The sequence below is a fragment of the Haliaeetus albicilla genome, chromosome 11 (genome assembly GCF_947461875.1).
Source record: "Haliaeetus albicilla chromosome 11, bHalAlb1.1, whole genome shotgun sequence".
NCBI lineage: Eukaryota > Metazoa > Chordata > Aves > Accipitriformes > Accipitridae > Haliaeetus > Haliaeetus albicilla.
Genome location: NC_091493.1, coordinates 42,869,937 through 42,897,477, shown reverse-complemented (window position 1 = coordinate 42,897,477; position 27,541 = coordinate 42,869,937). Strand labels below are relative to the sequence as shown.

The 27,541-nt window shown below is 50.9% G+C and overlaps 4 protein-coding genes across 5 annotated transcripts; 2 read left to right on the top strand and 2 right to left on the bottom strand.

The window, feature by feature from the left end:
• Nucleotides 1–4,937: 4,937 nt before the first annotated feature.
• LOC104323931 (hepatic lectin-like) lies at nucleotides 4,938–8,253 on the bottom strand. The gene is made up of 6 exons (XM_009927820.2): nucleotides 8,086–8,253; nucleotides 7,084–7,191; nucleotides 6,651–6,725; nucleotides 6,118–6,269; nucleotides 5,586–5,698; nucleotides 4,938–5,294 (listed from the first exon to the last, which is right to left on the bottom strand). Exons 1-6 carry the CDS (start codon nucleotides 8,126–8,128, stop codon nucleotides 5,162–5,164), a joined length of 624 nt encoding a protein of 207 aa, XP_009926122.1. The 5' UTR covers nucleotides 8,129–8,253; the 3' UTR covers nucleotides 4,938–5,161.
• Nucleotides 8,254–10,234: 1,981 nt separating this feature from the next.
• FBXL12 (F-box and leucine rich repeat protein 12) lies at nucleotides 10,235–12,594 on the bottom strand. Of its 2 annotated transcripts, none has more exons than XM_069797500.1 (3): nucleotides 12,452–12,594; nucleotides 12,296–12,368; nucleotides 10,235–11,900 (listed from the first exon to the last, which is right to left on the bottom strand). In XM_069797500.1, exons 1-3 carry the CDS (start codon nucleotides 12,550–12,552, stop codon nucleotides 11,127–11,129), a joined length of 948 nt encoding a protein of 315 aa, XP_069653601.1. In that variant the 5' UTR covers nucleotides 12,553–12,594; the 3' UTR covers nucleotides 10,235–11,126. The 2 variants fall into 2 exon arrangements, with proteins under 2 accessions (XP_069653601.1, XP_069653602.1); XM_069797501.1 differs by having other exon boundaries at nucleotides 11,144–11,895.
• UBL5 (ubiquitin like 5) lies at nucleotides 12,582–13,594 on the top strand. Its single transcript, XM_069797503.1, has 5 exons — nucleotides 12,582–12,663; nucleotides 12,845–12,906; nucleotides 13,007–13,090; nucleotides 13,250–13,287; nucleotides 13,382–13,594. The coding sequence occupies exons 2-5, from the start codon at nucleotides 12,851–12,853 to the stop codon at nucleotides 13,423–13,425; spliced, it is 222 nt and encodes a 73-aa protein (XP_069653604.1). The 5' UTR covers nucleotides 12,582–12,663; nucleotides 12,845–12,850; the 3' UTR covers nucleotides 13,426–13,594.
• Nucleotides 13,595–13,880: 286 nt separating this feature from the next.
• Nucleotides 13,881–27,193, top strand: PIN1 (peptidylprolyl cis/trans isomerase, NIMA-interacting 1). Its single transcript, XM_069797502.1, has 4 exons — nucleotides 13,881–13,997; nucleotides 15,709–15,909; nucleotides 22,521–22,631; nucleotides 25,945–27,193. Exons 1-4 carry the CDS (start codon nucleotides 13,940–13,942, stop codon nucleotides 26,052–26,054), a joined length of 480 nt encoding a protein of 159 aa, XP_069653603.1. The 5' UTR covers nucleotides 13,881–13,939; the 3' UTR covers nucleotides 26,055–27,193.
• Nucleotides 27,194–27,541: the final 348 nt, after the last annotated feature.

Here is a 27,541-nt window from a genome sequence, read left to right as displayed (position 1 = left end):
GAATGGAGCATGGACCAGGCAGGACCGCCACGGTGGAGGCAAAATGCGGGCAGTCAGAAAGTATCCACCAGCAGGAACACTTTTTCTGTCCAATTTTAGCTACAGGTGCTTTCCCAAAGTCCTGAAACCATTTGAAACCATGGCAAACACTCTCTGCCTTGAAGGGTGCTGCTGTCGTTACACCAACACAGGAGGGACCATTTGCAGGGAGTAAATTTGGCTAATTTGGGCTTTCTGTGCAGCCAAAAATGGGGGCGTCTCATGCGAAAGCAGCTTCTGCCCCACTTCATTGCGATGCTTGGCTTTGGGTCCTGCATCTCCAGCATCCCAGTCGGCATCGCAGCCAGCTGAGCCTGCAGCCACGTGCCTGGGCAATGCCGGACGTTGCGGCAAGCTGAGTCCCGGCACAGCTCGTTAATTAAATGCTGGGACCTGGAAATCGCGTGGCAGCATCACCTGGAGGTGACCAGACCCTGAGAGCCCTCCTGCAGATTGGGATCCAGCAGATCAGAGCGGAAATGAGGATTTTTAGCCCAAGAAGCGGAAAAATGAATGTCTGCCGTGCTGCTGGTGGTGCTGGAGCAGCAGCACAGGAGCTATAATGGTGCAGCTCTGTAATGCCAGGGGGGCAGCGTGGGTGGCCAAGGCAATAAGCAACCACATCCCAGGGGCTGTGGGCACGTGCCGAGGTTCTCCGTGGATATTTATCTCACGTTGAGCCTCCACTTCTCACTTTTTCCTTTGTTATTAACTTCTGGAGTCAAATATTTTCACCCTTCTTGACTTTGACCCCATGGGCTGCATGTCACCGCGGGACCAGCCAAACCTCCAGTGGGTTAGAGGCGTCTGGGACTGAAAAACTCCAACTCCTCTTTAATTTGGGGGGGAGAACCAGGGAATAACCTAATAGGAAATTAGTCTGAGAGCAGCTAGTTAAATCGCCAGGGAGCTCCGGGAATGTGGGATCAGTCCAGAAGGGAGAGACACAAAACTTCAGCCCCAGGGATGTTTGTCCCTCCGTCTCACTCAGCGAGCAGGCAGGAGGATGCCAGGGATTCGGGGTGGTGGGAAGCAGCAGAATCCTGCCTGCTGCCTGCCTGCGTTGTGGTCCGGGACGTACGGGCAGGGCCCAGAGCAGAGGTTACTGCCCAGCAATAAGTTAGAGCTGCATCTTGCTCAGCACAAGGCCACGAACACGGTGATGCCGTAACACTATGGGAGACGAGCGAGTGATACTGAGCTCCAGGGGGAAGAGGGGATGTGAAAAATCTAGGGAAAACTCAGCTTGCCTGAATCCCCCCACAGCCAGTCCGGGAGAAAGGGGCAAAACTGAAAGTAAAGGAGATTTCTGCCTTACGCTGCCCTAAAGACAATCAGACTGATAAAAACGCAAGTTTGGACCCGCAAATATGTTAACGAAGAAGAATCCCAATCCACCGCGTTGTGGCTCTCTGAGACGGGGAAAAGGGACACTGAGGGGGACATGACCTGGCGAGCCCAGCATCCACACGGAGAGGAGGCAGCTTGGGTGCCTCATCTTGGTATTATCCCAAATTAACCCCCCCACCTCCAGGCCCTCCCACGGCACGTGAACCCCCCACCGGGTCTCGGGGGCAGATATCCTCGCTGTAATTGAAAATTCGGGTCAGCGAAGCCAGCTATCGCGCGTGGCTGGGATGATCGAGGGCCACGCGACCGCAGCCTGGCCCTGCACGGGATGCTCCCTAAAATCAGCAAAGGACCGGGATAAACCAAGGCTCCTAAGGGGCTTATCCAGGAGGTCGGGGCAGACGAGGGATGGATGCTTGTGGCGTTCCCGTCCCTTCTGGGCTCCGTGCCTTGTGCCTTGCTACACGCCGGTACTGTCTGCTGTTACGGACAACCTCAGCCCACGGAGCCGCAGCTGCTTTGGGGTTGCAAGATGGCATTTAGCGGCGTGCCAACATCTTGCCGTGGTTTTTGCTGCCTCCAAATTGGCAAACCACAAAGCCAGGCTGAGCGAGGTGGGGGGTGCTCCCTCTCCCCTGGTCACCCTGACAATCCGGAGGAGGAAGGATTCTCCTTCCCGAGCGGGGAATAAACACGGCAGAGAAGCTGGGAACGCCGCTGATGCCAGATGGGATCATACGGGTTGGGGGAAAACGGGCAGCACGGGCAGGGCCGGCTGGTCCCGCTGCAACTTGGGGACACGCTGAGACCCCCCGGAACAGCCCAGGGAGGATGAGGATGGAGCAGCCAGCCACGGATGCTGCCTGAGCAGCCCGGGCTGGGGGGGCTGAGGGTCTCCCCGGTGCCCACTCCCCGGTGCACGGTACCCGTTCCCGGTCTCCCCGCACTCACCAAAGCCCAGGACCGGCGTTGCCTGCTGCAGGCAGGACGGAGCCTCTTCGGTCTTCATGCCGGCGGCCAGCGCGGGGGCTGCGGGTGGGGAGGACTGATAAGGACCGGGACCGGTGTGTCCCACCACCACCCCCCCCCCGCTTCCCCGGTGGTTCGGAGCTTCCCGGTGCCTCCCGGTCGTTCTCTGCGCCCCGGAGCTCCGGTTAACGAACGGCAACGAAATCACGGCGGTGGCGGCGTCCACCCTCCCCGCTCCCCCCGGTCCCGTTGGGGTTAAGCCCGACCTTACCCCCGGCATCCCCGGAGCCCACACCGGAGCCCACACCGGGGGCTGCGGCCCCGGTGCTTCCCCCCCCCCAAAACCCCGTCCCGTCGGGACACGGCAGCCCGACGGGTCCCTGCGCTGCCGGTACCGGTGCCGGTGTCTCCGTTCACATCCATGAGTGTCCGTGTCGTCCCCCCCCCGTTACAAGTCACCCCCCCCCCCCGCTCAGTTACCGGCACCTCATCCCCGCCCGCCCCGTCCATTCCCGGACACTTACCGGGACAACGACACCGGTAACGATACCGGCAGGGAGGGGAAGGGAGAGGAGCGGAACGGGACGCGATCGTGCGCGGGGCAGAGCTCGCAGCCCCCGCCCGTGTCCGCGCCCCCGCCCGTGAGCGCCGCCGCCCCCCCCTCCGCCTCCCCCGGGAGCGCGCCTGAGCCGGGAGCGCGTCGGGGGCCCCGTCAAGGCGGGGGGGGGACCCCCCCACACCCACCCACCCACCCACCCCCCCCAGTCCCGACCCCCCACCCACCCCCAGACCCCGGTCCCGACCCCCCCCTCCCCTCGTTTCCCCCCGCCGGTAGAGCCCGGTGTGCCCAAAAGGCGATACCGACGGCTCCCCCGGCAAAAGGGTGTCGCGACAGAGGCAGCTCTTGTCACGACAGGGGCTGTCGCAGGCACCGCGGGGGCCCCACCGTCGCGGCGGGGCCGGGGGAGGCTCCGAGTCGCCGGTCTCGTTAAATGCTTCGCCGCTCACCGAAGGGCTGCCGGGCTCTGTCGCGACAGCTGTGTCGCCGACAGAGCGGGCGGAGGCTCGTCCTCCCGCCGTCGGGGCAGCCGTGGTCCGGGGTGGGGGGGTGAAGGGGGGGTCGGGGCTCCTGCCGGGTCGGTGACCGCGACCCTCCCGCGATCCTCCGCGGACATCGTCCGGGGAACCGGGGGGGACCGGGGGGGACCGGGAGGGACCGGGCCGGGGGCTGCCCGCTGCCGAGACGGACCGAGCGACGGGGCCGGAGCTGCGGACCGGCCCCGGGCCCCGGGCCCCGGGCGGGACCTCGGGGCTGCAGCCGGTGGGTGGCCCGGGGGGGGCGGCGGGGGCTCTGGGTGCTGCCACCCCCCCCCGGGTCCCGGTCCCCAGCTGCCCTCGGGCAGTCCCGGTCCCGGGTGGCTGAGAGCGGCTCCCACTCGTTCCCTGCAGCACACACACGCACCTTGTAGTGTGCACACGTGTGTGTCCACACCCGCCCACCCTGCAGTGCACACACGCACCTTGCAGCGTGCACACACGTGTGCACACACGCACCTTGCAGTCCACGCACACACCTTGCAGCGTGCACACACACACACACCTTGCAGCGCGCACACACGCACTCACACGCATCGCACGCACGCCTTGCAGCGTGGGCGCACACCCGCGTGCACACCCATTCCCTGCAGTGCGCACACGCACCTTGTCGTGCACCCACACGCGTGTGCACACCCGCTCCCCGCAACGCTCGCACACGCGCCTGCACACCCACCCGCTGACGCCGTGCAAGAAGAGGGTGCCATCAGCGCCTCGTCGCACGGGGGTGAGCGATGTGAGCACCCTCCTGCCTGCAAACGGGGTGCGAGCTCGAGGTTTCCCAATCTGGCCCCAAATGAGGGGTTTTTTTGATGGAAAATATGGGAGGGAGCCCGATCCCTGCGGAGTCCCAGGGCCCAAGGACCCCGTCGGTGGCCGAAGTGACGCAGAGCTGAACCATGATCGTGTTTCATGTTATAACAAATAAATACTAGGCAATTTTATCATGTGGAATCCAAATTGAAACAAGAAAAAAAAAGGAACAGTTATGAAAATGATGGTTTTTTCCCTCGGTAGGAAAACCAAACCTCATTTCTACCTCTGAAACCGTGTTTACTGGTGTCCCAGGGTTGCTTGACCCAGATCCTCAGCTCGGTGGCAGGGACCCGAGGCGGGGGGAGTGGGTACAGGCAGCCCCGACTGCAGGCAGGAGCCAGCAGGCAGCGGGGCTGCTCTTAGAGATGCTGACCCGCCAGTAGCACCAAACCCTTTTAGGAGCAGGAAGGCTCACGGCCGAGGCACCAAATCCTTTTGGATGCAGCTCAGCTCTGCTCTAGTCCATCCAAACCTCCCCTCCCTGATGCTACTGTGGGAGATGTCCCCGTCCCACTCCCGGGATGCTGAGTTGAGTGGCAAATCCCATATTCCATCCCATTTATCGCCAGCCTGTTCCCGGCATTGCTGCTGACCTGCACGCTGTCCGTCTGCAGCCCCAGCTCACCCCCCACCCCTTCACATGCACGCCTAGAAAGAGAGAAGCTTCGTTAACCAGAGCAATAATTGTCCTTTATTAGGCTGAGCTCCCCACGGAGAACCCAGATTCCTGCGTATATTGCTTAGGACCATCAAAATGCATCCCCGCTCTTCCTCGGGACAGCGCGGTGGAGAGGAAGAGCGGGGAGCGGGCACTCAGATAGTATAAATTAAGAAGAAAAAGGAACATTCATGGTGCCAGAGCATCAGCCGTTGCCTCCACATGTGGTTTTGCTCAGTTGGGCAGAGGCTTTTCGCAGATGTAGAAGCACTCATAGGTGCAGTAGACATCATTCCACTTCCCAGAGATCCAGATGTGGGCACAGTCTTCGTTGCCGCTGTTGTTGGGCTCACCCTCCTTCCAAAATCTGGGCAGAGGAGGATCAAACTGAGAGAGGGCAGCAGGGGCAGGTAGCTGAGCGGAGCAGCTTTCCCTGGGTCTGGGAGAAGGGCAGGGACTAGCTAAATCTGTCCAATTTTAGGTGGTTTTAAATGCTAATTCTTGCCTCTGCTGCTGTGTTAGACCTCATGTGAGCGCCCGTCCCAGGGCAGGGTGAAGAAAAACCGGTCTGCTGGCTGAAACAGGGGTGTGCGGGCAGGGAAGCTGCCTGCTGTTTTGGGGCGACGGGCACAAAACCGCAGGGCAGGCCAGCACTCACGTGAACGTGGTTTTATAGTCGGTCCCGTCGATCCATTCCCATTCCCCCTCCACATTCTCATCCGTGAGCCCGATCCAGAAACGTTCATTCCTTGTCCTGAACATGACAAAATTCTGCAGCGGGGAGAGGGATCAGGAGGGAAAAGCACCAGGAACGGTTCCTTGAGCTGGCAAGCTCGGAGCAACCTCAGCTCCGCGTTTGCACCGTGGAGGAGCCGGAGAGGTACGACTCTGCGCTTGGCTATTGATTTACAAGGTGGAGGTGCAGGATGGGTGCCGGTGCTGCGTCTAAGCATCCCGTACATATAGAAGGGAAGTGCTGGATGCAGGCAGCAGGCAGGCAGAGCAGGTTCTGCCTGCTCTCTGCTGGTTGATGCAAAGGATAACAGCACCAGCTCTCCGCTGCCCAGCAAGGTTGGGGCGTGCAGGATGGCAGCAGGGAGATAGTGGGGGGGGGTGGTCTGCAGAAAGCCGGGGCTATGGGCAGGATTTGGGCAAGCCTGGGCTTTCCTGCCTGGAGCTGAGGTCTTTACCTGCTTGGCGTAGCTGTTAATGATAGCCAACTGCGAGTGCATCTCTTCGCACTGAGCCTTTGCCTTGTACCAGCTCATTCTGGTTAGGGAGAAGTAGTAACATTTTCCATTAAAGTATTCCCATTCCCTTGAGCCAGGTCCGCAGGGAAACACTGGTGAAAGAAGGATGGGGGGGGGGGGAGTCAGGCAGTTGAGCCGGTCTTCGCCGGGCTCGTCCCAGCAAGGGGGTTTTCCCAGCAGCACTCCAGTGCCAAACTGGTACGGGCACAACGGCACGGCCCCAAAGCTTGCTGTATATTGGATTGCTGCGAAGGTGGCAACTAGCACCCAAAAAGGCCTTTATTACAGGGGAAAAATTGTTCTTTCTAAAACATAAAAGCATTTGCTGCTGGCAGAGCAGCAAACCCAGAAGGGGACGGGTGCCCTGCACTGCCTTAGCAAAGCGATCCAGAGCAGGAACACTTTGGGGACAATTTAGGGAAACTTCAGAGGGGGAGAAAAGCTGGTGGGTTTGGGCAGCAGCCAAGACTTACGGAGAAAATCCCTGTCAGAAAAATTCTGTTTCCGTTCCAGCTGCACATCGTTGAGTTTAGAAGAAATGGCTGAAACTATTAGAGAGAGAGAGACGGAGAGATGTTGGGTTATCGGTTGTGTTGCTATCCAGGAGCTGACTGCCTGCAAGCACCTCACCCCTGCAAGGCTAAAGACATGTTTTAATTTTCCAGCAGCCTACAGGGCAAAGAAATCCCAGGAAATTTAAAATATGGGCTTATAGCTTGTATTAGCCAGAGATGGTGGCGTGGACATCAGCGGTCACTACGTGGGACAGTCCGGGAGCTCCTCTGGTCACTCTGTCCTGTGGAATTAGGAACTACAGACTCCTCTAAGCGCATGAGTGTGCACTTAGACCTCACGTATCTCTCGGTCCTACCTGCCTAATTAATTAGTTCAAAGATGTCCCAGTACCTCTGGAGAGCGACACAGCAAACAGGGTGATGATCAGCAAAAAGAAGAGGCCCAGTAGCAAGTATACCGTGAAAAAAGATCTCAGCCTCAGCGGGAGGAAGTTTCTGTCTTTAAAACAAAACAAAAGAGATGTGAAAATATTCCCCTCGGATCATCGGGATTTTTTCATAGCTTTTCTGGTTCCATTTATAGAAGGGTTAACAAATAGCCTGGAATAGTTAACTATTTGCTACAGAAGCCAGAATTTTGGTGATAATTCCTGTTCTGACCCACCTGGGGGGCTGAAAGGACCCCAAAAGAGATGGCTGTCACGCAGTGCATTGTGTTAGCACTGGGGTGGCCTTGCTAAAGGTCAGGGCAGGTGATCTCAGGTACCACATAAGCAAAATAAAAAGAAATTACAAGCTTACACCATGTATTTTGGGCTGCGAGATATTTCTAGACCCTCCTGGCTGTCTAGTAACCCTTTTCCAAAGGGCAACTGTTCCCCAAGTGACAGTCCGTGGTCTGTGGGGGGCTCTTTGCTGTCCCTAGTTGGCATCGGGTGCCCTTTTTGGAGGGGTTCAACCTTAGAAACACCATTGGGTTCCAAAGCTCCAGGAAAAGCCAAATTTTGCTCTGGTCCAGGACACTTCCAAGGCTGAACCCTCTCAGGTGTTGTTGGTTGGGCACCACCACCTTCACACCACCAAGAGATCTTCATCTCAGGGACGGCCCACACCTGCAGCAATGTCCCTTTCCCTCATCTTCCTCCTGAACTGCAATCCCAGGATCAAGCTCGTCAGGGTGGGGGTCCCCATCCCAACCAATCAACCCTGTTAGAGCTGATGAGCCAAGTTGCCTAAGCAGAGGAGGAAGGAGGGCACGGAGCTTCCTCTCTCTCCAAACCCAAGCACGCTGGTGAAGAAAGGCCACGCTACGAGATATGGTCTCATTACCCTCTTTGCTCGCACCCAGCTCCTCGAGGTGGTGGGTTGAAGGGCTGGCATAGCTGAATTTTACCTTTAAAAACACGCAGATCATCGTGAAGATGTTCCTCGTCCATCCTGGTAAGCTGTGGCTGGGAGGGGAGGGGGGGTTTGAAGCTTAGGACCAAGTAAGCAGAAGCTTTTTCACCAGGCTTTCTGGAGTAGAGAACCTGCAATACTTCCAGGGATGTTCAGTCCAATGGTTGTAATTTAACCTTTCAGGCTGTGTCCTATTTGTTTGTCCTCTCAAAATAGCAGCTTGGATTGTGTCCACTTCCAATAATTCAGCTGTCTGGAGGTTTTTCCTCCAGCCAAGCTGGGTGCCCTTTTTATTTGTAACTCTCTCCATCCCTTTGGAGTTAAAAAAAGGGGAAATTCTCAAGTTTCTGAAGGCGTTTTCTCCAAGTGTAAGTGAATGAACAGACCACTTTGGAAACAAGCGGGTCTGGAAAATAGAAAATGGTCTTTGGTTTGGAAACTAAAGCTGAAGGCACAAGCAATGCCCCAACAGATGCCCTCGCCTGAGAAAATAAAACTGATCTGGGTCTGATACAGCAGCTGGATGAGTGTGCCGTATAAATCTTTGTGTGATGGGAGCAGCTTGCTCCTCACAGCCCTGAGAGGACATGGAGAGCTGTTTCATGCGCTGGCTTCGCTGAGGATTTAGCTGGCTCTCTGTTAAGTCTTTTATTCTGTATTTTTAAAACAGTTGGGTATTGTACGTAAAGACAGCTGTTAAGGTGGGGTTGGGGGAAGAACTGTTCAAGTTAAAGGTTGGCAAAAGATGAAATGGAGATAAACAGTAGAAACCCCCTGAATTTGGAAATTAGAAGCAGTAAGGGTCTAGAACAGCCCTCCAAGAGCTTCGGTACATGTGCTAGGAGGCCGAGCTGCTCTTCTACCGGGGCAGAAACAGAACTGATGATTCAAAAAGACCCTTTCAGTCCTTTATTCCTATAATTTGCCCATGGTCATCCAATATTTACAGCTCCCCTCCCGCTTCCAAACCTGAAAAGCCCACTTTGCGCCACATAAACTTGTAATTGCTGTTCCGTGCTATTCCATGTTTAGCAATTATGCGCTCTGCAGAGATGATGGAAAACTGGCAAGTTGGGACCATCAGATATTAAATTACGTTGTTCGGAGCGCTGTGCCGTCAGGCTTGCAAACATCCCACTGCAAACATTGAGAGAACATTTAGGTTCTTGCTGCATCGAGCTGTGCCTTGACTGACTGACGGATTTTTTACTGGTTTTAATTTTCCCTTTTGCTGTTTTACCTTCATGCTCCGAGCCCAGAGAGGGCTGGGACAGAGAGTGCTTGAAGTTTTAATAACGCTAATTACTCCAGCGTCAATCTCTGGGCCTGTGATAAACACGTAGCAGTAGTTATTAAGCCAGCAGCCTTGGGATGCGTTCCAAAGCAGAGCTGGGGCATTTAGCTGTTGTTTATTTGCCCCAAAGCTACACTGAGATTGTGTATAAAAACAAAAAGCAGGCCAGGGCACAAAGACTGGTTGTTAATGAGACACACAGCAACGAGGATTTCATCACGGGGAGCAGGGAGGGTCACTGCCATCCAGGTCTGTCTGAAAGCCAACTGCTTATTGCGTAAACTGAATGGAGGGCAGGTGTTGTGTGGGCTGAAGAGAGCTGTATCTCGAGGCAGAGCCCAGAAAAGGCTCTGCTGAGACACTAATCCTCCTACTGTGCTTCCTAGGGGAATTCTCTTGTCCTAAGGGAGGTAAAAAACCCTCAATAAGCAACTGTGGGGAAACATCAGTTCACATCCTGGTCACTCTGGCTCAGGGAGGACGTGAACAACGTAGGAGAATCTCTCGGAAGGGGATCGGGGTGTTAAGAGGATCCAGGACTTGGGTGTTGGTTTGAGCTCTTTGTACTTCCACGTGTTTCCCTGTCGTAAGGGGAAAAAAAAAGCTTTGCTAGGACTGAAGGGCTGACTAAATGGGGAGACAAATAGGTGGGTCTCTCTGAGGGACTCCTGTGCCAAGCTCTAGGTGGCTGCAGCCTGGCTGATGTCCTGACTCGATGACCCCTGCTTGTACCTTCGTCCCAGGACAGCAGCTCTTCAGCTGTTAACGCCCAAGGACACCGCTCAGTGTCAAAAGCTGCCCGACTCCTTTATTTTAACAAAGACGTTAGTTCAGTTAAAACACTGTAGCATGAGAAAACATAATACAAAAGCATTTTTATTTAATAAATATGGTATTTGATTTAAAAACATCCTTAGGATAGCAACATCACAACGCTTGGTGTCAGTTATCTGGTGTTACGACATTGCGGGGAGGAGGAGAATGCGGATAATAAAAGGGGATGAGGAAATGTGGCTGCTCCCAGCAAAACCCAGAGGTAATGGCAGCCCCTGGCGATTCCCAAGAGCACGTGCCAGCCCGATCGCTGCGCAAATGGGACGTGTGGCTCTTGGGACCAGGCGTTCAGGAAGCCCCGCAACCAAAACCTTTCTGAGGAGTTAATTTGAACTGAATTTGAAGAAAAGTAGAAGCAAGACAATATCCTGGGCCGAAAATGCTCGCTGTCTGGGCAGATGGCCTGAGCTCTTCCAAGAAAGCTCCAGCAGCCCTGGCACATGTCGCTGAGGTATTTCTTCCCCGGCAGAGTTTGGAGTGTATGTGCAGGGTGGTTAAGCAATCCGGAGTTAGATATTAACTGGAAGTCCAGGGTTTGGGCTGCCAGCTTGTTTTTCAGTGGCAGGAGGGCGCCTCACTTTGCTCCTTGAATTCTGTGCTCGTTAAGCTGCTGCCTGATGTTTAGCGGTGGTGGAAGAGGAGCAGACAGAGGTTAAACTTGTAACCTCAGCCAGTCTTTGGTAAGCTCATCAGTCGGGTTCCCAAAAGCTGGGCGCTCCCCGGCTTTCCTATTCCCCCGATTCAAGGAAAAGGGGGGGGATCCTACCAAAACCGAATTCCTGACAAACCATTTTACACAACACACTTTCCGTTTTTGCCCCAGTGTAAATTCTGTCCCAAAAATACATCCAGCAGCAACCAGGCAAACAGTGACAAATGGCAAAAGCCCTGCTGCTTCAGGCTGTGCATCAAGGAATAAGTGAGAAGCTACAGTGGGGCAAACTCGCCTGAATTTTATCAATTACTTCATCTTTAAAGTGAGCCCCACCTAATTTGAGGTTCCTCAGCTGGGGCAGTGCTTGGCACAAAGCAATAACAGCACCCGGGGAAATCTTATCGCAAATGTCAAGGCAGAGAGTCTCCAGGCGCTGCAGGCTTGCTAAACAAGCCAGACCCGTGTTCGTCAGGGAGTAAGTGTCGCTGATCTCCAGAAACTGGAGATGTTTCATGTGGCGCCCGATGAAGCCCACGGCGGAGTCGCCGATGACGCAGTGACGCAGCACGAGGCGTTCCAGCTCCTCCAGGTGTGGAGCCGCTCTCTGAATCCCCATATCTGTTATGCGGTAGGTGCCACAAAGGCTCAGAGTCTTCAGGCTGCTCTGGGAGGAGACATTCAACAGATGACGATCGGAAAAGGCAGGGACATTGTGGATAACGAGATGCTGCAGCTGGGGCAGGGCCCTTGCGGCGGAGCCGCAGAACCAGGCAGCAGGGATTTCGCAGTGACTCAGCTCCAACGCCGTAAGGGAAGGGGGGACGTTCTCGTAGGGGATGGGGCGGAGGTCCGTCTCTGTCAGGCACAGCCGGTGGAGCTGGGGACACCGCTTCCCGAGGGCGGCCAGCAGTGCCGGGGAGAGGATCCGCCTCTTGCTGCTGGAGTGGAGCGCACCCCGTACCCGCAGCGTCCGCAGGCTGTCGCGGAGATGCTGCCGGACCAGGTGCCACAGGGTCTGGGAGCTGATCTGGGGGCGAGAACAAAAAGGGCCTGTTCCCACGGGGTGGGGTCACCCCTGCCTGCAGCGAGGTAATTTCCCCCCCAATCTCAGCCCCCTGCCCACAGTGGGGTGATTCCTCCCCCCTGATTTCAGCCCCCTCCCTGCACTGGGGCAATTTCTGCTCCCCCCCCGCCCGTAGTGGGGTGATCCCCCCCCCCCCAATCTCAGCCCCCTGCCCAAAGTAGGGCGATTCCTCCTCCCCCCCCCATAACCTCAGTCCCCTGCCTGCAGTGGGATGACCACTTTCCCTCCATTTCAGTCTCCTGCCCGCAGTGGGGCGATTCCTAAGCCCCCCCTGCCCGCAGTGGAGTGATTCCCCCCCACCCCCGCCCGGTGCGGGAAGGCGGCCAGGCGGTCCGTACCCGGTGCGGACTCAAATCCACATGTCTCCAGACCGTCCGGTCCAGCGCCAGCCTCTGCCACCGCCGGCAGACCCTGAGGAGAGGCGGAAAACGATCGGAACCGGGCGGGTGCCGGTACCGCTCCGGTTGAGGGCGGTGTTGGGGGGGGGTCCCCACCTGGCCGCCCGCAGCCTCTCCCGTAACGGCAGCAACGCCAGAACCTGCAGTAACACCGAATCGGGTAACACCGGCAATTCCGGATTAGCCACCGCCGCCATCTTGACCGTTCCCGACACTTAAGGCGGGTGTTGCGGGCGTCACTTCCGCTTCCGGCTTTAAGCTTCCGGATCCGGCGCGGTAAGGACTGTGGCGGAGTGACGCAGAGCTCGGTGGGTACTGGGGGGGGGTTGGGGGACTCCGGTGGGGTTAGAACCTCCCTGTTTAACCCTTTTCTTTACCGACAACTCTTTCCCGGTGCTTCTTTCCCCTTCCCGGTACCTCTCCGCTCCTCCCCGTTAACCCCCGGTCTGTTTTGTGCGTCTCCCCCGTTAACCCCCTCTCATCCCTCAGGCAGCCATGATCGAAGTCGTCTGCAACGACCGTCTGGGCAAGAAAGTACGAGTAAAATGCAAGTATCCCCGGGAACCGGGATGAAGGGGGGGGGGAGGGTTGGAGACGGGGGGGGGCGCTTCTCCCGGTTTCCCTCTGCTTTTTCCTTAACGGTTCCGCCAGCACCGAGGATTCCATCCGCGACCTGAAGAAGCTGATCGCGGCACAGACCGGGACTCGCTGGGACAAAATTGTGCTCAAGAAATGGTGAGTAGAACCGGAGGGGGGGTAGAAGAAGGCCCTGAACCGGGATGGCTGGGGGGGCGGGACCGATGGCCCCGGAGGGACCGTCAGTCGTCCCCCCCCGATCCCGGGCCGGTGGAGACGGTACCGGCCGCCTGATATCTGTGTTTTCCGTCCCCGCAGGTACACCATCTTTAAGGATCACGTCACGCTGGGCGACTGTATCCTTCTCTGGGCGGGTGTTTTATTTGGGGTGGGAAACTTGAGGCTGGATGCTCCCCCTCTCCTTTTTTCTTCCTTAACTCCATTCTCCAGATGAGATCCACGATGGCATGAACCTGGAGCTCTACTACCAGTAACGGCTCCCGTTCCTTCCCGCTTCCTCCCGGTGTTTTCCGTGGGATTCCCCCCCCCTCGCCCCCCATCTCTGCCCCGGTATGGCTGAGCTGGAGCCCTGTTTTGAGACTTTAAACGTGCTGTAGCTGCCCTGGAGTGTTTAAGTGGTTTATAATAAATGTGTTTCTCCGAGTTTTTGGTTGTGTGGCTACGGCGGGGGGGGGCGGGCGGCGGGGACCGGCACCGGACCGTGGGTTGCTGTACGCGTTCCTGCTGCTGTTGTCCGCCTGGGGCCGCCGTCAGGCTCCCGCGTCACGTGGCCGGGAGCGCTTCCGCCTTCAATGCGGCCTCCCGCCCGCAGCCAATGAAAGCTAGAAGGGCGGGTTTTGGTTTTTTTTTCCACCAATGGCAGTGCGGAGAGATTAGGCGCTGCCTTCCTTCGGACCAATGGGAACGGGGGGGAAAAGGGTGGGTTCGCCCCGCCTCTCCCCGCGCCAATGAGGCCGGGCCGGGTGCGGGAGGCGTAGCCGAGGGAAGATGGCGGAGGAGGAGAAGCTGCCTGCGGGCTGGGAGAAGCGCATGAGCCGCAGCTCCGGTACGGGTCAGCGAGTACCGGGAGCGACAAGGGGGCTGGGTGGTGCCTGCTCCTGGGGCGATCCGGTGGGCTCCTCGGGGCGTCGAGGGCCCGGCTTTTAGGCCCAGGCTGGGGTACGGCCCGGTGGGCCCGAGCTGGGCCTCGGTGGGGTCTGAAGGCGGCCGTCAGCGGTGCCCGGGGCTTGGGGGAGGTTGGATGTGGAGAATTGGGCTTGGGGTGGGCCTGAGAGCCAGGGCGGGGGTATGCGGGGTGCCTGGCTCCGGGGCTGTCGTGCCCCCCCCCCCTTTTTTTTTTTTTCTTTTTTTTTTTGGGGTGGGCGAAGCGGTCTCTGGGACCGTGGTCTGCCAGGGGAGGGATGCCTGGGTCGTGGGGTGAGGGGTTTCTCTCCATCTGGGGTAACCGGTGGAGAGAAGCAGGGCAGGGTGGCAAAGCCGAGGGAATTTTCTTTATAAAAGGCCGGGTTAGAGCGCGGCAGGACGCTTTGTCCTCGGTGGGGCTGCGGTGGGTCAGGGAGGGGAAGTTGTGGGTCAGGATGATGCTTTCTGCAGGGTTTCGTCCTTCGAGGTGCGAGCTTTCCGCGCTTAGCGGGTCAAAAGCAGTTCCTAGGAGGTTGTGTTCTTCAGCTCGGCTGCTTACTTGAGGTGGAGGCGATGAGGCTGAGAGAAAAGAGGGGCCCGTGTGAGCTTTTCCTTGCCAGAACTACCGCGGTTGAAGCATCCTGGAGGGAAGGAGCTTCTTGGCTGTCTGGAGTTAGCAGATCTAGCCTGTTAGTTGGGATTGCAACCGGGAAGTTGGGCCCTTTGCTACCAGGTCGTAGCTTCCCGCCGCGCAGCTCTGCTGTTGCAGTCCCTCACCTTGGTTTGCTTGGCTTTTTTTCTTGAGTCTAGTCTGCTGTTAGCTTCAGTGGAGAGCTTTGGGAGGAATGGTTCACTAGAAGAAAACAGAAATCATCTCGATCGATGGTGTGAGTTATCGCAGGTAAACGCACGCGTGGCTCTGAGCGCTGGAAGGCCTTTAGCAGCAGAATTACCTGACTAATGCTGAATGTGTCGAGAGATGACTTCACAGGAGCTTTGTTTTCTGCTACCTGGGGAAACCATGGATATCTTGTGCAGGAAGGTCTTATTTTCTGGTAGAAAAAAAGGTGATTTTCGGCAGGAAAAGTCTGTGCAATGCAAAGATGCGGTCTCTGCTGACGGTAACTCACCACGTTTGCTACGGGATGTGCTTAATGGAGAGGCTTTACGCTGCTTCACCCTTGTAAACAGGGCTAGAGTGAAACACAGTCTTATCCCCAGGCCAGAAACCTGGCACTGTCCGCCTTCCCGGCAGTGGCAGGGTGTTGCCTGGGGGTGTTTGTGGTTCTGACTGTGTCAGTGGGTGTTTTGTCATTGATCTGTGGGAGCGTTGTGAATTGGAAAGGCAGCTGGAGCCTGCTTCTGCGTGGGGCTGTTGCTTTGACTAAAGGCGCTTCCTGACAGAAACACTTGTGTAGGAAATGATGTGGAGTTGTAAAGTCTTGTTTTCTACCTCGTGGGGCTGAGCTGATCACGTGGACGTGGCCGAGCACTCACAGAAATCCAGTCTTCTGTGCCTACGGCATCAAGAAGCTGATTCCTGGGGTCAGAAACTGATTCCTGGGGTCAAGAAGCTGATTCTTGTGGTCTGCCAGGAGCTTTTTTTAACCCCAACCCCCTCTCTCTGTCCGCAGGCCGTGTGTATTACTTCAACCACATCACAAATGCCAGCCAGTGGGAGCGGCCCAGCGGCAGCGGGAAGAACGGCCAAGGGGAGCCTAGCAAAGTGCGATGTTCACATCTCTTGGTGAAACACAACCAGTCCAGAAGACCCTCGTCGTGGAGGCAGGAAAAGATCACGCGGACCAAAGATGAGGCACTGGAGCTTATAAATGGCAAGTAAATGCAGGAGGGAGAGAGAGAATATGATACTGTTGAAGGGGAAAAGTCATTTTAAGGCTAGAATTGGACCCCAAGATGAGTGGTTCAGTGTGTCGTGAACTTGCTAAAGCAAAGTTTTTTAAGCCAAGTGTTTTGAACATGGACTTTTCGTGTGGCCCAGCCACTCGGAGAAACAGTTTTGCTGTACGATTAAATGATGTAAAGATAGGTCCCAGCCCATGTGTCTTCCCCTTTGTGTTTTTTTTTTGTAATGTTATTTCAGAGGTTTGTTTGTATTTTCTTTGTAAATGTGTATTATTCTATTAAAAATAAAATTATTTAAAGCTAAAACAAATGTTCTTTAAACATTTCTTTTTATTTAATGTCACTTGACTCCTTGCCCTAATAGCAACTTAGAGTAAGTTCTCATTAACCTCTGCTTGAAATCAAGTTGCTTGTAGGAGGCAATCGACCTTACATGAGGCTGTATGGATGAGCTGATCTGCTTGGGTTTTTCCCCAAAATATTCTGGCTTGTGATCAGGTCTATAAGTGAGGGCGCTGGGTGTCTTCCGCGATAGGTGGTGTTGATCTTTGCCGCCTAGATTTTTCCTTGCAGCATTGGCAGTGGAATTGAATTGATGTCATGTTTCTTCAGCATCGAGGGTTTTGATCTTATGGAAGCAAGTTCAAAGTCCAGCTGTTACTACTGGCTTTTACTTCTCAGGATAAAGAATTTGAGGGCTTGGGGTGAGGTTTAAATCAGTCCCGCTGATTAATTGATGAAACCGAGACTGTGCTTTTTAGTGGGCAGCTTTGTCTTTTCTGGCAGTGAGGTTGCAAAGGCTAGGTGATGCACTGCGAGCTGTGAACGCGCAGATATGTACCGCAGTACTGGGCCTGTGTTATCTTTTATGGCTTCAGCAATGAGGGAGGGAAGATAGGGAGGGTGTTTTGACTATTGCCTCAGTCCTAACCAGCAATAAATCTAAGGACTTTCTTGTTTGGAAGGCCTGGGAGGGGAGATTTTTTTGCTAAATAACTTGAAGCACCGAGGTGGTGACCAGCAGGTGGTATCTGCTCACCACCTTTTGGAAGGGGAGGTTAAATTAACTGGCACAGATGGGAATTTTTTTAGGGAATTGTCTCCTTCAGGTTAGGGTGGCTGAGAAAGTGTGACTGGAGGTGATAAAGCAGGATGCATGCCGAGTGTGGAGATCTGTGCCAAGGGAGTTGAGACTGTTGCAAAGATAGATTGAAATATTTCAGCCAAGCTGCAAATTCTCTCTCTGTCTCTCTCCTCTTCTTTTTCTTTTTTTTTTTTTCTTTTTAAAAAGAATAAAACTATTCTAGAGCCATCTCTTGGAGTGACATTCATCAAAAGGCCAGCGCAGAGCTTTCTGCAGATCAGCGGTTAAATGACGCATGATGCTGGCGTGTTTTAAGCAGGCATTGATGAACTTGGATCTTTGTAAGGGGGAATCACTTACATTTTAGAAGGGAAAGTTGTCTTGTTATCTCTAAAGAGGTATTTCAGGAGCTTGTAACCAGGTAGACTTTTTGATACATAGATGTTCTGTAAACTGATTATCTTTAGAAGCCGGAATAACATTATTTGGACTCAACAATTGTCATCATTCATTGTTTGGGTGCTTTTCTTTGAGATACCGCAGTTCTTTGCTACCTGGTAAGGTGAGGGAAAGAAACAGCTTAAACTTTCCGTGGCTCGAAAGAATGAGATTAAGCTTGACAGCTTCAGAGTCTTCTTGCTGTCAGATAACTCCTTTGTTTCGTAATCTCTCTGTGGTGTCTGAAGAGGAAAGAGTCGTGATTAAAACTTGACTTCATGTAAATACCCTGCTTGTGTTCTTGGTAAAGGCTATTAGGGAATTAATTCCTGTCATGAAAATACCATTGTCAAAAAAAAAAAACCAACCCAACCACCTTTCTGTCCACATTTGTCCCCGATAAACACTATTCCTGGGAAGGTCATAGGGAACATCAGCTTAGGATTAATTATTTTGTGGTGGCTTCTTGAAAATGACTGTAAGTTGAGTTTCTAGAACAGCTGAAACTTACTGGGAGGATGCACAGCTTAGCTTCGCTACGGCTCCTGACAGCCAGGCATCAATGAACTTCTCTGAACAGATGTACTGTACCTGCTGAATGTAATTATAGCGTAGAATTGTCTAAGTAGGTCTCTAGGGAGGAATTTGTTTGACAGGCACAGTACCACACATTTTCATGTTTTGTTTGGAGATCGGTTATGTCTGAGAGATCTCCCTCCAAACCTAGCTCTGGTGTTAATGCTTTATGTAATAAAAATCTGAGAAAGAAATTTGATTTGGGAGTTCTTTGTTCCCACAGGAGAGGGGACGATACTAAAGATAAATATTTTTGGTAGGTGAACTTGACTGATGTCAAATATTCCATTTGATGGCTTTTCTCTGATAATAAGGGAGGAGAGTGGAGAGAGCTGGAGGGGTGCATCATCTGTGGATGATTTTTAATCCATTAAGAAAGTTGCAGTGGAGGATTAAATGTAGGTTAGCTCTTCCGTTGTGTTACAGCAGGAGTTGGAGGACTTGGCTCACCAGGTGCTTTTCTGATAGGTGATAACATCACAGGGAATGTGGGACGAGAAAGAAATTTCAAATTTGAGCCTGACCCTGGTATTAAAGGTAGCGAAACCTCTTAGTCCCCTCTGCAAGCTTTACCAAGTGCTGTTTAAGGAGTAGTTAGGGTTCTGGCTGAATTTGCTGTGAAGGTTATTCCAGACCATCTCTGCTGTGATGTGTAGAAACCCAGTTTCCAGCTAAATACTGCTTATGATCAGTTTCTGTCCGGTGTTTCTTGCATTAGTGTTGCTTAATTACTTAATTAAATTTAATTTCTTCCTGATGTTGACCTCTCAGTGGATTTAGAGAGCCCTGCTCTTTACCAGCCTGTTTTCACACACTGAGCCAACCAGGCTTTTAGTTTCTGGTAATGTAGGTCATCCCTTCTGCTGCTTCTACTCTTAGCCCTCCTTTGCACTTCAGTTTCGATTAATCTTTCTTGAGTGTGGGTTCATCGTGGTATGCAATATTCTAGATTAGCTCTTGGCTGTGCCTTCTACTGTGGCATTTACTACTGCCCTTCTCCCTGCTGAGTATACCATGACTTCAGTGCTGTTCCTCACTTTTAAAGTCATATTGCCTGTTTTGCAGTTGCTTGTAATTCCGCATTTACGGCCTCCTCTTTCTGACCAAGCTCTCTGCGTATAGCAGATGATTTTTTGTTGTTGCATTTGTAAATGCATGTGTGAGTTTGCTTGGTGGTGTTGGATCTTGCTTGGTCATTCAGGTCACGTTGAATATTCTGATCCTCCTTTCTGCTGACAGTGCTTACCCACCCTCCAGCTTGTTATTTGCATGTTTTGTTAGCTTACCCCTGTTCCTTGTTGCAGAATCAGCTAGGATTCATCCCAAAGTTCAGACCCTGAAAGCTTCTGTTCCCCAATAACTCCCCATTTCAGCACAATCCATTGCCATGCTTCATCCTGCTCTTTTGGCACTAATCTCCCATTATTCAATTTCACTTATGCCTGGAGATTTTTAGGGGTAGATTATTAAAACCTGGACAGTACCTAATCTGCATAATTTGTTCTAAATGGCTGAGATCATTTGGGGAAAAGGCTCATTAATCCCACTTCACAGAGCCAAAGTTTAGACACCGGGTGCAGGTGTCTTGTTCTGGTAGAGGTGGCTTGAAACGGCTACCTTAGCTTTAAAAAAGCCTTAGGCTTTATCCAGGACAACCCTCATCTAGTTGACAGGCAGATTTTGCTCTCAGGCTGGTCACTGGCATAAAATTAGGAGGTTTTAATAACTAAATTCTGCTTCGGCATGTAGTTGACTGGTTTGCTCTGCACGCTTATGAAACTCTTTAGCACTAGCAACCTGGCGATGTGACCAGGGCAGACAGCTTAAGGATCAGAGTGTTTACATTTATATCCTAATTTGGATGCTTTATTCCTTTAACATCACCATATATCTTAAAGCTGTAATTCCTGACATTTCTGGTTGTGTGTGATGGGTACTTGCTGGGGATTGGCAGCTATATGCAATTAGATACGTATTTATGGTGGTGCAAACATGGATTTTTAGGATAAACTCTGTTTTGTCAGCAAGCAGACTGTTTATGCTCAAGCAGCATAGTTTAACAGGATGAAAGAGTATCAGTTTCTTTCCTAAAACGTATGAATGCTGTGAACTGTCTTCCACCCAGATAAATAATCCTTTTTCTCTTTTTAACGCAGGATAAGTAGCTGCTGTCTTAAGTTTTGTAGCGTTTCAGACTTTAATGTTAGACTTTCTCTACCTGTACGTGTGCACTCTAAGCAGCAGGTAGGATAAATGTGTATAATCTCACTTAAGTAACAAGTGCTGGTGTTTTCTGTTAAAGCAGTTTATGCGCTTTAGGAATAAAAGATAACTTTCTATGGCTTTTGCATTATAATCAGGACACCTGTTGGAAAAAAAAAAAAATCCAGAACAAGAGGTAATCAATCTCCTATTCCCTTTTTTTTTTTGGTAGCTTTTCCTCCTGGCCTGTCCAGCTGGAAAAGCAAACCTAGCTCTCCTGAACACCTTGCTGAATTCCAAAGATTTAGACTGGTGGCAGATGATTTAGAGAGATGACTGATTTGGGGAGGAAAAATGGGCTGTAGGGTAGAAGACTAATCTGAAGACTTAAAATACCTTCATTTTGGTCTTGCTGGCATTAAACTGCAATAAAAGTATTCATTCAAAAATTGATAACCTGCTTTTTCAGTTGCTGCTGGATGTGTCATCTCCTAAGAGGCCATTCTCCATTCTCTCATTAAGGAATATTTTCTTACCTGCCCCCAGCCCTCACAGATATTTCCTCAGGTGTATGGAAGTATATAGGATTAAAGCGAGCTTGAAAATACTTATTTCCTCATCCTTTTGCATCATAAAGCACCCTCTTACTTTTGTGAGAGCATCCCTCCAAATAATAAAGCCTAGCTCTTGAATTACGTCTATGACTCTTTTTCAGGTAGGGATCTTGCACTGCTTGCGGCTGGAATAAACTATTTTCAGCCCAATTTATTATTTTTTTTTTTAGAGGTTTATCTAGCAAAGTGCAGACTCCTTATACATGCAGGCTACAGGGCTTAAATGGGAGTGACCTGAAATAGGAAGTTTGGTTATCGAAACCAGCAGACTTAATAGCTTTGAGGGGAAACAGCATTTCTTTTCTCTTGTTTTTTCTGTTAAAGAAAATCAGTTGCTTCTTGGTATTTCTTTTTGAAGGCAGAAGACTGCTTAGTTCTAAAATGGAAGACAGTCAGGCTTTGCTGATTCTTTCAAAAGCTGATGGGAGGTTTCTGGAAAGAGGGATTTAAAAATTAAACAGATCTCTAGCGAGAAATAAGTTTAGCTGGATTTCACCTGGTATGGAGAGTTGCTTCGGGTTGGAAGCCGCAGCACCGGTTTGGGGCTGTTCCTCTGCACTCTGGGGCACATGTAATTCCTCTGGGAGATGCTCCGTTGCTTGAAATACATGGATGAATGACTTTTGCAGTGTAATTTAGTCTTAATTTATCACTTGTGGTCCAAAGTGCAGAAGGTAAGCCCCTCTGGCAGGAGCAGGCTGCTTTGGGAAGGTGGAGGGTTAACTGGCAACCAGACCTACAGCAGATATAGCTGCTGGTTGCAGGCTTTGAGTCCAGCTTACACAGCTGTCCTCGTCCAAAAACATTCCTTGCAACTGGTACTAAATTGCATTTTGGTAGGGGGGTGGCTGCAGGTCAGACTGGTGATGGCTTGGGGTTTTAATTAGTGGTTACGCTCCTTTTAATGAAAGAGCTGAAGCTGGTTGAATTGCATGAAGCTGCGTAGGATTTTCTTTTCATCTTAAGAATCCATGAAAAGCTGCCTCACGCGGTGTTAAGGGACGTGTCAGTGGCACTTGTGCTTTGCTCATCTCCGAGAGCAGTCAGTATCTGTAATTAGGGGCTCCACAGTCGTGTTATCAAGCTGTTGACTGGAAAATATGATCTATCTCCTAGGTTTTCTTGTTATGAGCTAGCAGGGGGGGGTTCTGCTGGGCCAGAAAGATTCAGAACAGTGAGGCAGAGCTCTTGGGTAAGGCTACGAATATTTCTTAACTGACCTTTTAAAAAGCTGTCTTGACAAATAATTCACTCCTCAGGGATTCTTCGTGCTTGGTCTTCTACCGAGGTGAGCTCTGCTGAAATCAAAAGCTCATCTATTTTCAAGCCCAATAATAAATTCCCGTGCTTCAGGGGTAGTAGGAGGTGGAATCAACTTTTTTATTTAATAGAAGCTTAAATAGAAATGGACCACGGTGCAAAGATGGAAATGTGCTTGGAAAAAAAAAAAAAACCTGAGACGAGTGCTTTTGGGGTGTTACGAAAGTTTAGTTCTGGCTCTGTCTTCATTCAGGAGGTTTGAAAGCCTCACTTGGTGCGTGTGGTGTGTGTACGTGGCTGTTTGTGCCCTTCTTGCTGAGGGATGTAAACCTTAAGGTCAGGTTTGGGTTTGGGGTTTTTTTCCCATTTTTCCTTCCCCTGACTGAATTATTCCCTGTACTTACAGGCTACATCCAGAAGATAAAATCAGGAGAAGAGGATTTTGAATCTCTCGCTTCCCAGTTTAGCGACTGCAGCTCGGCAAAAGCGGGAGGCGATCTGGGTGCGTTTGGAAGAGGTAAGCTGAGCTCAGCCTGGCAACTCAAGATGACAGGGTTGATGCTGATCTTCTTGGCAGGGGGCTGGGTTTAATAATGCACCCTGCTGCTGGGGGAATGAACATGAAAATGGATTTATATGCTAGGCGGCCTGCTGTGCAGGAAATGTAGTTTGATGCCTAGAAGTTAAACCAATTAGGAATGCAACCGTAATATTATTCTAGGCAGAGAGGAGATGATGTACAAACGCCCTTCATGAAATTGGCTTTTCCCTCTGGAAAAGGATTTTCCAGCTACACTGAATGGAAATCCAGTTGCACAGTGTAATGAGCCATGAATGAGGAAGAAGTGGATAAGTCTTGTTAACGGCACACCAGATAAATGATTTGGCATTCTAATCTTCAATGAGAAAGCTATTAACAAATTGTGGAAATAAGAACAATTCACAGCCCACTGAAATAATGTTGCTGGTGAGAGATTTTTGTTACAGGATTATTGATCAGTGCAGTGAGGGAGCGACAACAAAAAGCTCGTGGATGCTTCCTCATTAATGAGATTTGCTGGTGTGGGAGGAAGAATCTTTGGGATGGGAAAGCGTAACATTGAAACCTCTTTTGCTTTATCTTACGAGTGCTTTTTGCAGTAATTTCCACTAGGAGGAAAATATAAAGCAATGATGTCATGAGTACAGCTACAACATTCAAAGAACAAACCAAAATCTTTTTATAGCGAGGGTGTCCATGCATATTTTATTTGAAGAAGGTCAAGAAAGGTTCTTGCCAGGGAGAGAGAATGCTATATTTACTGTTATAATCTGTGCTCCAAAGTCATAGAGACTTGCAGCAATCCCCGAGGAAGATCTGTAGTAAGAGCTGCCCATGTCTGAAATGGCGAGCAGCAGTCCGGCATGTCATTTTAATGGAAATGTTTTTCCTAAGCTCACGCTCGGGGTTCGTGGACTGAAGCATTCAGAAGCTCGTCTCGGGCTTGTGCCCTGCAGCAAGTATACAGATTTTGCAGGAGGTTTTGCACAGCTGCCTTACCATACCAGGCTGTTACCCCACTTAGGATGTCCTGGGAATATTTAAAACGCTAGTGGGCTCGCTGCTGCTGCAGACACAACCATGGAAGGGGCCCCTGAGTCACTCTTTCAGCCCCTGCTAGCTGAAGGCCACCCAGCTTTGGCAGGTGAAACTGTATTCAGGAATGTAGTTTGGTTGTTTGTTTTTTTTCCCTGCCACTAAAATACTGGGTTTAATCACTGTTCCTTTTTAGGGTGCAGTGTTGCTACAGTTCAGCAACAGTTGCTTCCTCAAACAGATCCTTTGAGACAGGACTGAACAGTGACACTTTATGGATTCGTATATAATGAAGCATTAATCCTAGGGTGCTGTGTCTGCTCATCTGGGTTCAGTGGGAACCCAGCTCATTGTGCTCTTTGGAGATGTATGGAAAGAGATTTTTTTTCTTTCTGGCTGCACCAAAATATAAAGAAATGTTGCAAGAGCCAGTTTCCACTAGATGGCATTGGAACCATGCATGGTGGCCAAACCCCTGAGCTGTCACTCCACCCCCCTCTCTGCTTCTTTTTTTTTTTTTTTTTTTTTTTTTTTCTTTTTTACTGGGCTGAAAATGTAATTTGCTAGAACTTGGAGCACTGGTTACTTCGGAGGTGAAGTTACTAAAACATTTCAATTTGTATTCCTGAAACCCTTCAAATAAGTCATGTTTCTGCTCAAGGAAGACCACTGTGGTGTAGCAAGAAGGCTGTTACCTCATCTGAAGTAAAGATTTCAGGTCCTAGTGGAAAATAACCAAAAAATTCAGGTGACAAGGCAGGTTTGCCTGACAGTGAATGACACTGGCTTTGTAACTGGAGCTTGTGAGCCAGGCAAGCTGCTTGCCTCTCCTAGCAATTAATCTAAATGTGGAAATGAGAGAAGCGAAACTCTGGAAAGCCATATGCATCAGGTCACTTCAGTAATAAAACACGGTTTTTTGGAAGGGGAAAATACCAAGCTGAAGCTATTGCTAATCCTGAAAGGGAGGAATTGAGCATCTTGTGTAGCATCTCACTGCCTTGCTAGAGAAAGGGGGGTATGGATAGACGGGGGTCCTGAAATGAAACATAAATTCTGAAGATGCTGCTGGGCTAGAAGCGATGCATCTGCAATGTGTGGTCTTTCAAGGGGTTGGGAAGGTTTAGTTTGCAAAGAGATTAGTATATCGCTGCAATGTGTGCTGATGATCCAGCTGTCAGGCTGCCTAGAAGCTTTCTGCAGACCTCTGCTAATGTGCTGCGGAGTCCAAAGCTACAGCACTGCCTTGAAGCTTGGACACAAGGGTCATAAACTTACAGGAGATTTATGTTTCATTTTTGGCAAGATGCTGGTCGGTACATCTCCTCAGGCATATCGAGGCGAGCTTTGCAAGCGTGGTCAGTGCAAAGAGCAGAGAGTAAGGGTTTCCTCTGTGCCTGGGGGACTGTCACCTCCTGGTCTTCCCTCACAGACATATTGTCCTTCCACTGAAGCTTTTGCTGAGAGTCCCCCGGTGAGACTTTGACCTGTTGGTAACAGTAAAACCTCATTATTTCAGCTGGGGTGGGCAGTTTCTCTGCTCTGACTTCTGTCACGGGAAACCGGGCAAAAATACTGTCCCCCTTGAACCCTCCTGTAGCAGGCTGGTGTCTCTCCTCTTGGCTTGAATTACTCTGGCTGAGCCCTTTGCTGCTTTTTCCTTTTCTGCCCTTGCAGAGCTGCAGTGGTTGCACTCGTGAATCCCTGTGCGGGGTCCTTCCTCTGGGCACCTCTGCCTTTCCTGAGCCTGGATTACTAAACCTCCTGAAACTCAGCAACTTGGAGACCAGAGCCTTAAGAGCAGTTCTTATCTAGGTCATGACATTATCCACGTGTGCCTTGTAAATTATTTAGTGCAGCTTGTAATACACACCACATGCATTCCCCCTGTGTACCTGGAGGGCACATGAGACTGGAAGACGAACATCCACTTGTGCCAGTGAGTCTGCAGAACAGATTTCCTCTGCCTTTTGGGTCCGCAGCTCTCTGAGTATCTTTCCTTGCTGCAGTCATGTCTGTAGGATCTGAACAAACCCCCTGTTTAAAAAAGAAAATGTCTGTGTACGTGCATGTGTGAATGAGTTGTTTTGAATCATCTTCTGGGAGCAGATGAAAACAAACACCCCCTGCAAGTTATTAATTGGTGACTTTGTTGTTTGCCTGGAAGCTGCCTTCATTTGAGGCTTGCTTGCTCAGAAAGATCTTCCATTCGTTGCTGAGCTTAATTGAACTTTCTGGTGTCTGCTCTCTGCAGGTCAGATGCAGAAACCTTTTGAAGATGCCTCATTTGCGCTGAGAGCTGGCGAGATGAGCGGACCAGTTTTCACAGAATCAGGGATCCACATCATCCTACGCACAGAGTGAAGTGCCTTGGTGACATGTAGAAAGGAAAGGGCGAGGGGAAGAAAGGAAAAAAAACAAAACCTACTCCAACCCTGCACTCTCCCAGATGAACTTCATATCCAGTTTAAAAAAAAAAAAGCTCATTTCATATCTCAATATCTTCTGTGGCACCTGACACAATGTTTTTCACCTGCAGAGATGCATGGTTAGCCAAGGGTGAGAACACAATCAAAATAAGACAGTAGCATCTTTCATAAGCAGAGAGAATGTTAAAAACAACATTTCTGGCATGCCACAGCTGCTTGAGTTATATTGACATGTCTCCTAAGCTGAGGAACTGTCAATGCTAAAGGTCACACTTCAGTGCTTCCCACATCCACCCTGTTAGAGACACAGAGTATTTAATGCAGCGCAGCACTGATGATGGCGAAGCTGACTTGTGAACTCTGGTGCTATGACGGAATGAACTCCCCAACCCTCTGCATGTTCGTTTAAACAGATTTTAACCTGAATGAACGGTATTTGCTCTGCAGTCCAGTCTGTTGGTTTGTAGAACTGATTTACTAAAGCCATTCATAAATTGACCGTAAGATACCAAACGATGAGCTGGCTTAGCATGGGGCACCCCTCCCTCGGTGTCCGTCCGTAGCTTCCCTTAATGCAGCTGTCTCGGCGAGGATCGTCCCTCTGTCCCGTCACGCAGTGGCACCGGGAGCTCTCTCTGCTCCTGCCATTGCTTTGACTCTAAAACTTGAAGATGCCTTTTGGTTCTGATTACAAATGAGAGAGGCTAACGGCCAGTAGTTCCCACTGCAGGAAGATCAGTAGCCAGCCTGAGCTGTGTAGCGGTACGTAGGATGCTGTGTGCTTCCCATTCCAGCCTGGAGTCACTCCATTATTTAGACACGACAGTGCCATTCTGTAGGGCGGACTGTATTGTGGATTTTCAGTTTTAGCTAGAAGGCTGTTTTTTTTTCTCAAGCTCCTCTCGATCCACTTGTGGTTTAAACACTGTAAGTCATTGTTTTCCAGTTACACTGCATTGCTTATGTTTAGCGAAATAAAAACGAAAAAAAAAAAATTCCCAGCTTTGGTCCAATGCAAACCAGCTGTATAGTTCCAGTTCTCTTAAGCAGAAAATAAAGCCCTCTCCAATTAAACATTTCAAGAGCTCTGGTATTGATTATTTCTCCTCCTTTGCCTGTAGAGATCTTGTTGCTTCTATTAGAACAAACAAAAACCTCTGCAGTATGTGCTGAGTTGGCTCTTGCTGTTGTTTTTTTTTTTTAAATACTGAAATGGAAATGTGGCTTGCGTGGTATTAAGAAAAACTTCTCCAAATTTGTCTTGAGCTATAAGCTAATATTCTTTATTTTCTTCTGGCGCTGGGTTCTCCTGCTTTGCGTTGAGTCTCAATTTCATAAGAATTGTTTAAATCCTGGTATGAGGTATTACTTCAGATAAGGTGAAACCGGTACTTCTAGTGCAATTTAATAACTACTTCCTAC

What these genes read in the sequence shown, in the direction of transcription:
- LOC104323931 (XM_009927820.2), bottom strand. Translation starts at nt 8,128, where the DNA reads ATGGACGAGGAACATCTTCACGATGATCTGCGTGTTTTTAAAG. An exon ending in TGATCTGCGTGTTTTTAAAG is followed by an intron (nt 7,192 to 8,085) that starts GTAAAATTCAGC and finishes TTTGTTTTAAAG; the next exon opens with ACAGAAACTTCCTCCCGCTG. An exon ending in TGCTGTGTCGCTCTCCAGAG is followed by an intron (nt 6,726 to 7,083) that starts GTACTGGGACAT and finishes TCTCTCTAATAG; the next exon opens with TTTCAGCCATTTCTTCTAAA.
- FBXL12 (XM_069797500.1), bottom strand. Translation starts at nt 12,552, where the DNA reads ATGGCGGCGGTGGCTAATCCGGAATTGCCGGTGTTACCCGATTCGGTG. An exon ending in GAGAGGCTGCGGGCGGCCAG is followed by an intron (nt 12,369 to 12,451) that starts GTGGGGACCCCC and finishes GCCTCTCCTCAG; the next exon opens with GGTCTGCCGGCGGTGGCAGA. An exon ending in TGGATTTGAGTCCGCACCGG is followed by an intron (nt 11,901 to 12,295) that starts GTACGGACCGCC and finishes TCTCGCCCCCAG; the next exon opens with ATCAGCTCCCAGACCCTGTG.
- UBL5 (XM_069797503.1), top strand. Translation starts at nt 12,851, where the DNA reads ATGATCGAAGTCGTCTGCAACGACCGTCTGGGCAAGAAAGTACGAGTA. An exon ending in AAAATTGTGCTCAAGAAATG is followed by an intron (nt 13,091 to 13,249) that starts GTGAGTAGAACC and finishes CCGTCCCCGCAG; the next exon opens with GTACACCATCTTTAAGGATC. An exon ending in TCACGTCACGCTGGGCGACT is followed by an intron (nt 13,288 to 13,381) that starts GTATCCTTCTCT and finishes TCCATTCTCCAG; the next exon opens with ATGAGATCCACGATGGCATG.
- PIN1 (XM_069797502.1), top strand. Translation starts at nt 13,940, where the DNA reads ATGGCGGAGGAGGAGAAGCTGCCTGCGGGCTGGGAGAAGCGCATGAGC. An exon ending in GGCACTGGAGCTTATAAATG is followed by an intron (nt 15,910 to 22,520) that starts GCAAGTAAATGC and finishes CTGTACTTACAG; the next exon opens with GCTACATCCAGAAGATAAAA. An exon ending in TCTGGGTGCGTTTGGAAGAG is followed by an intron (nt 22,632 to 25,944) that starts GTAAGCTGAGCT and finishes TGCTCTCTGCAG; the next exon opens with GTCAGATGCAGAAACCTTTT.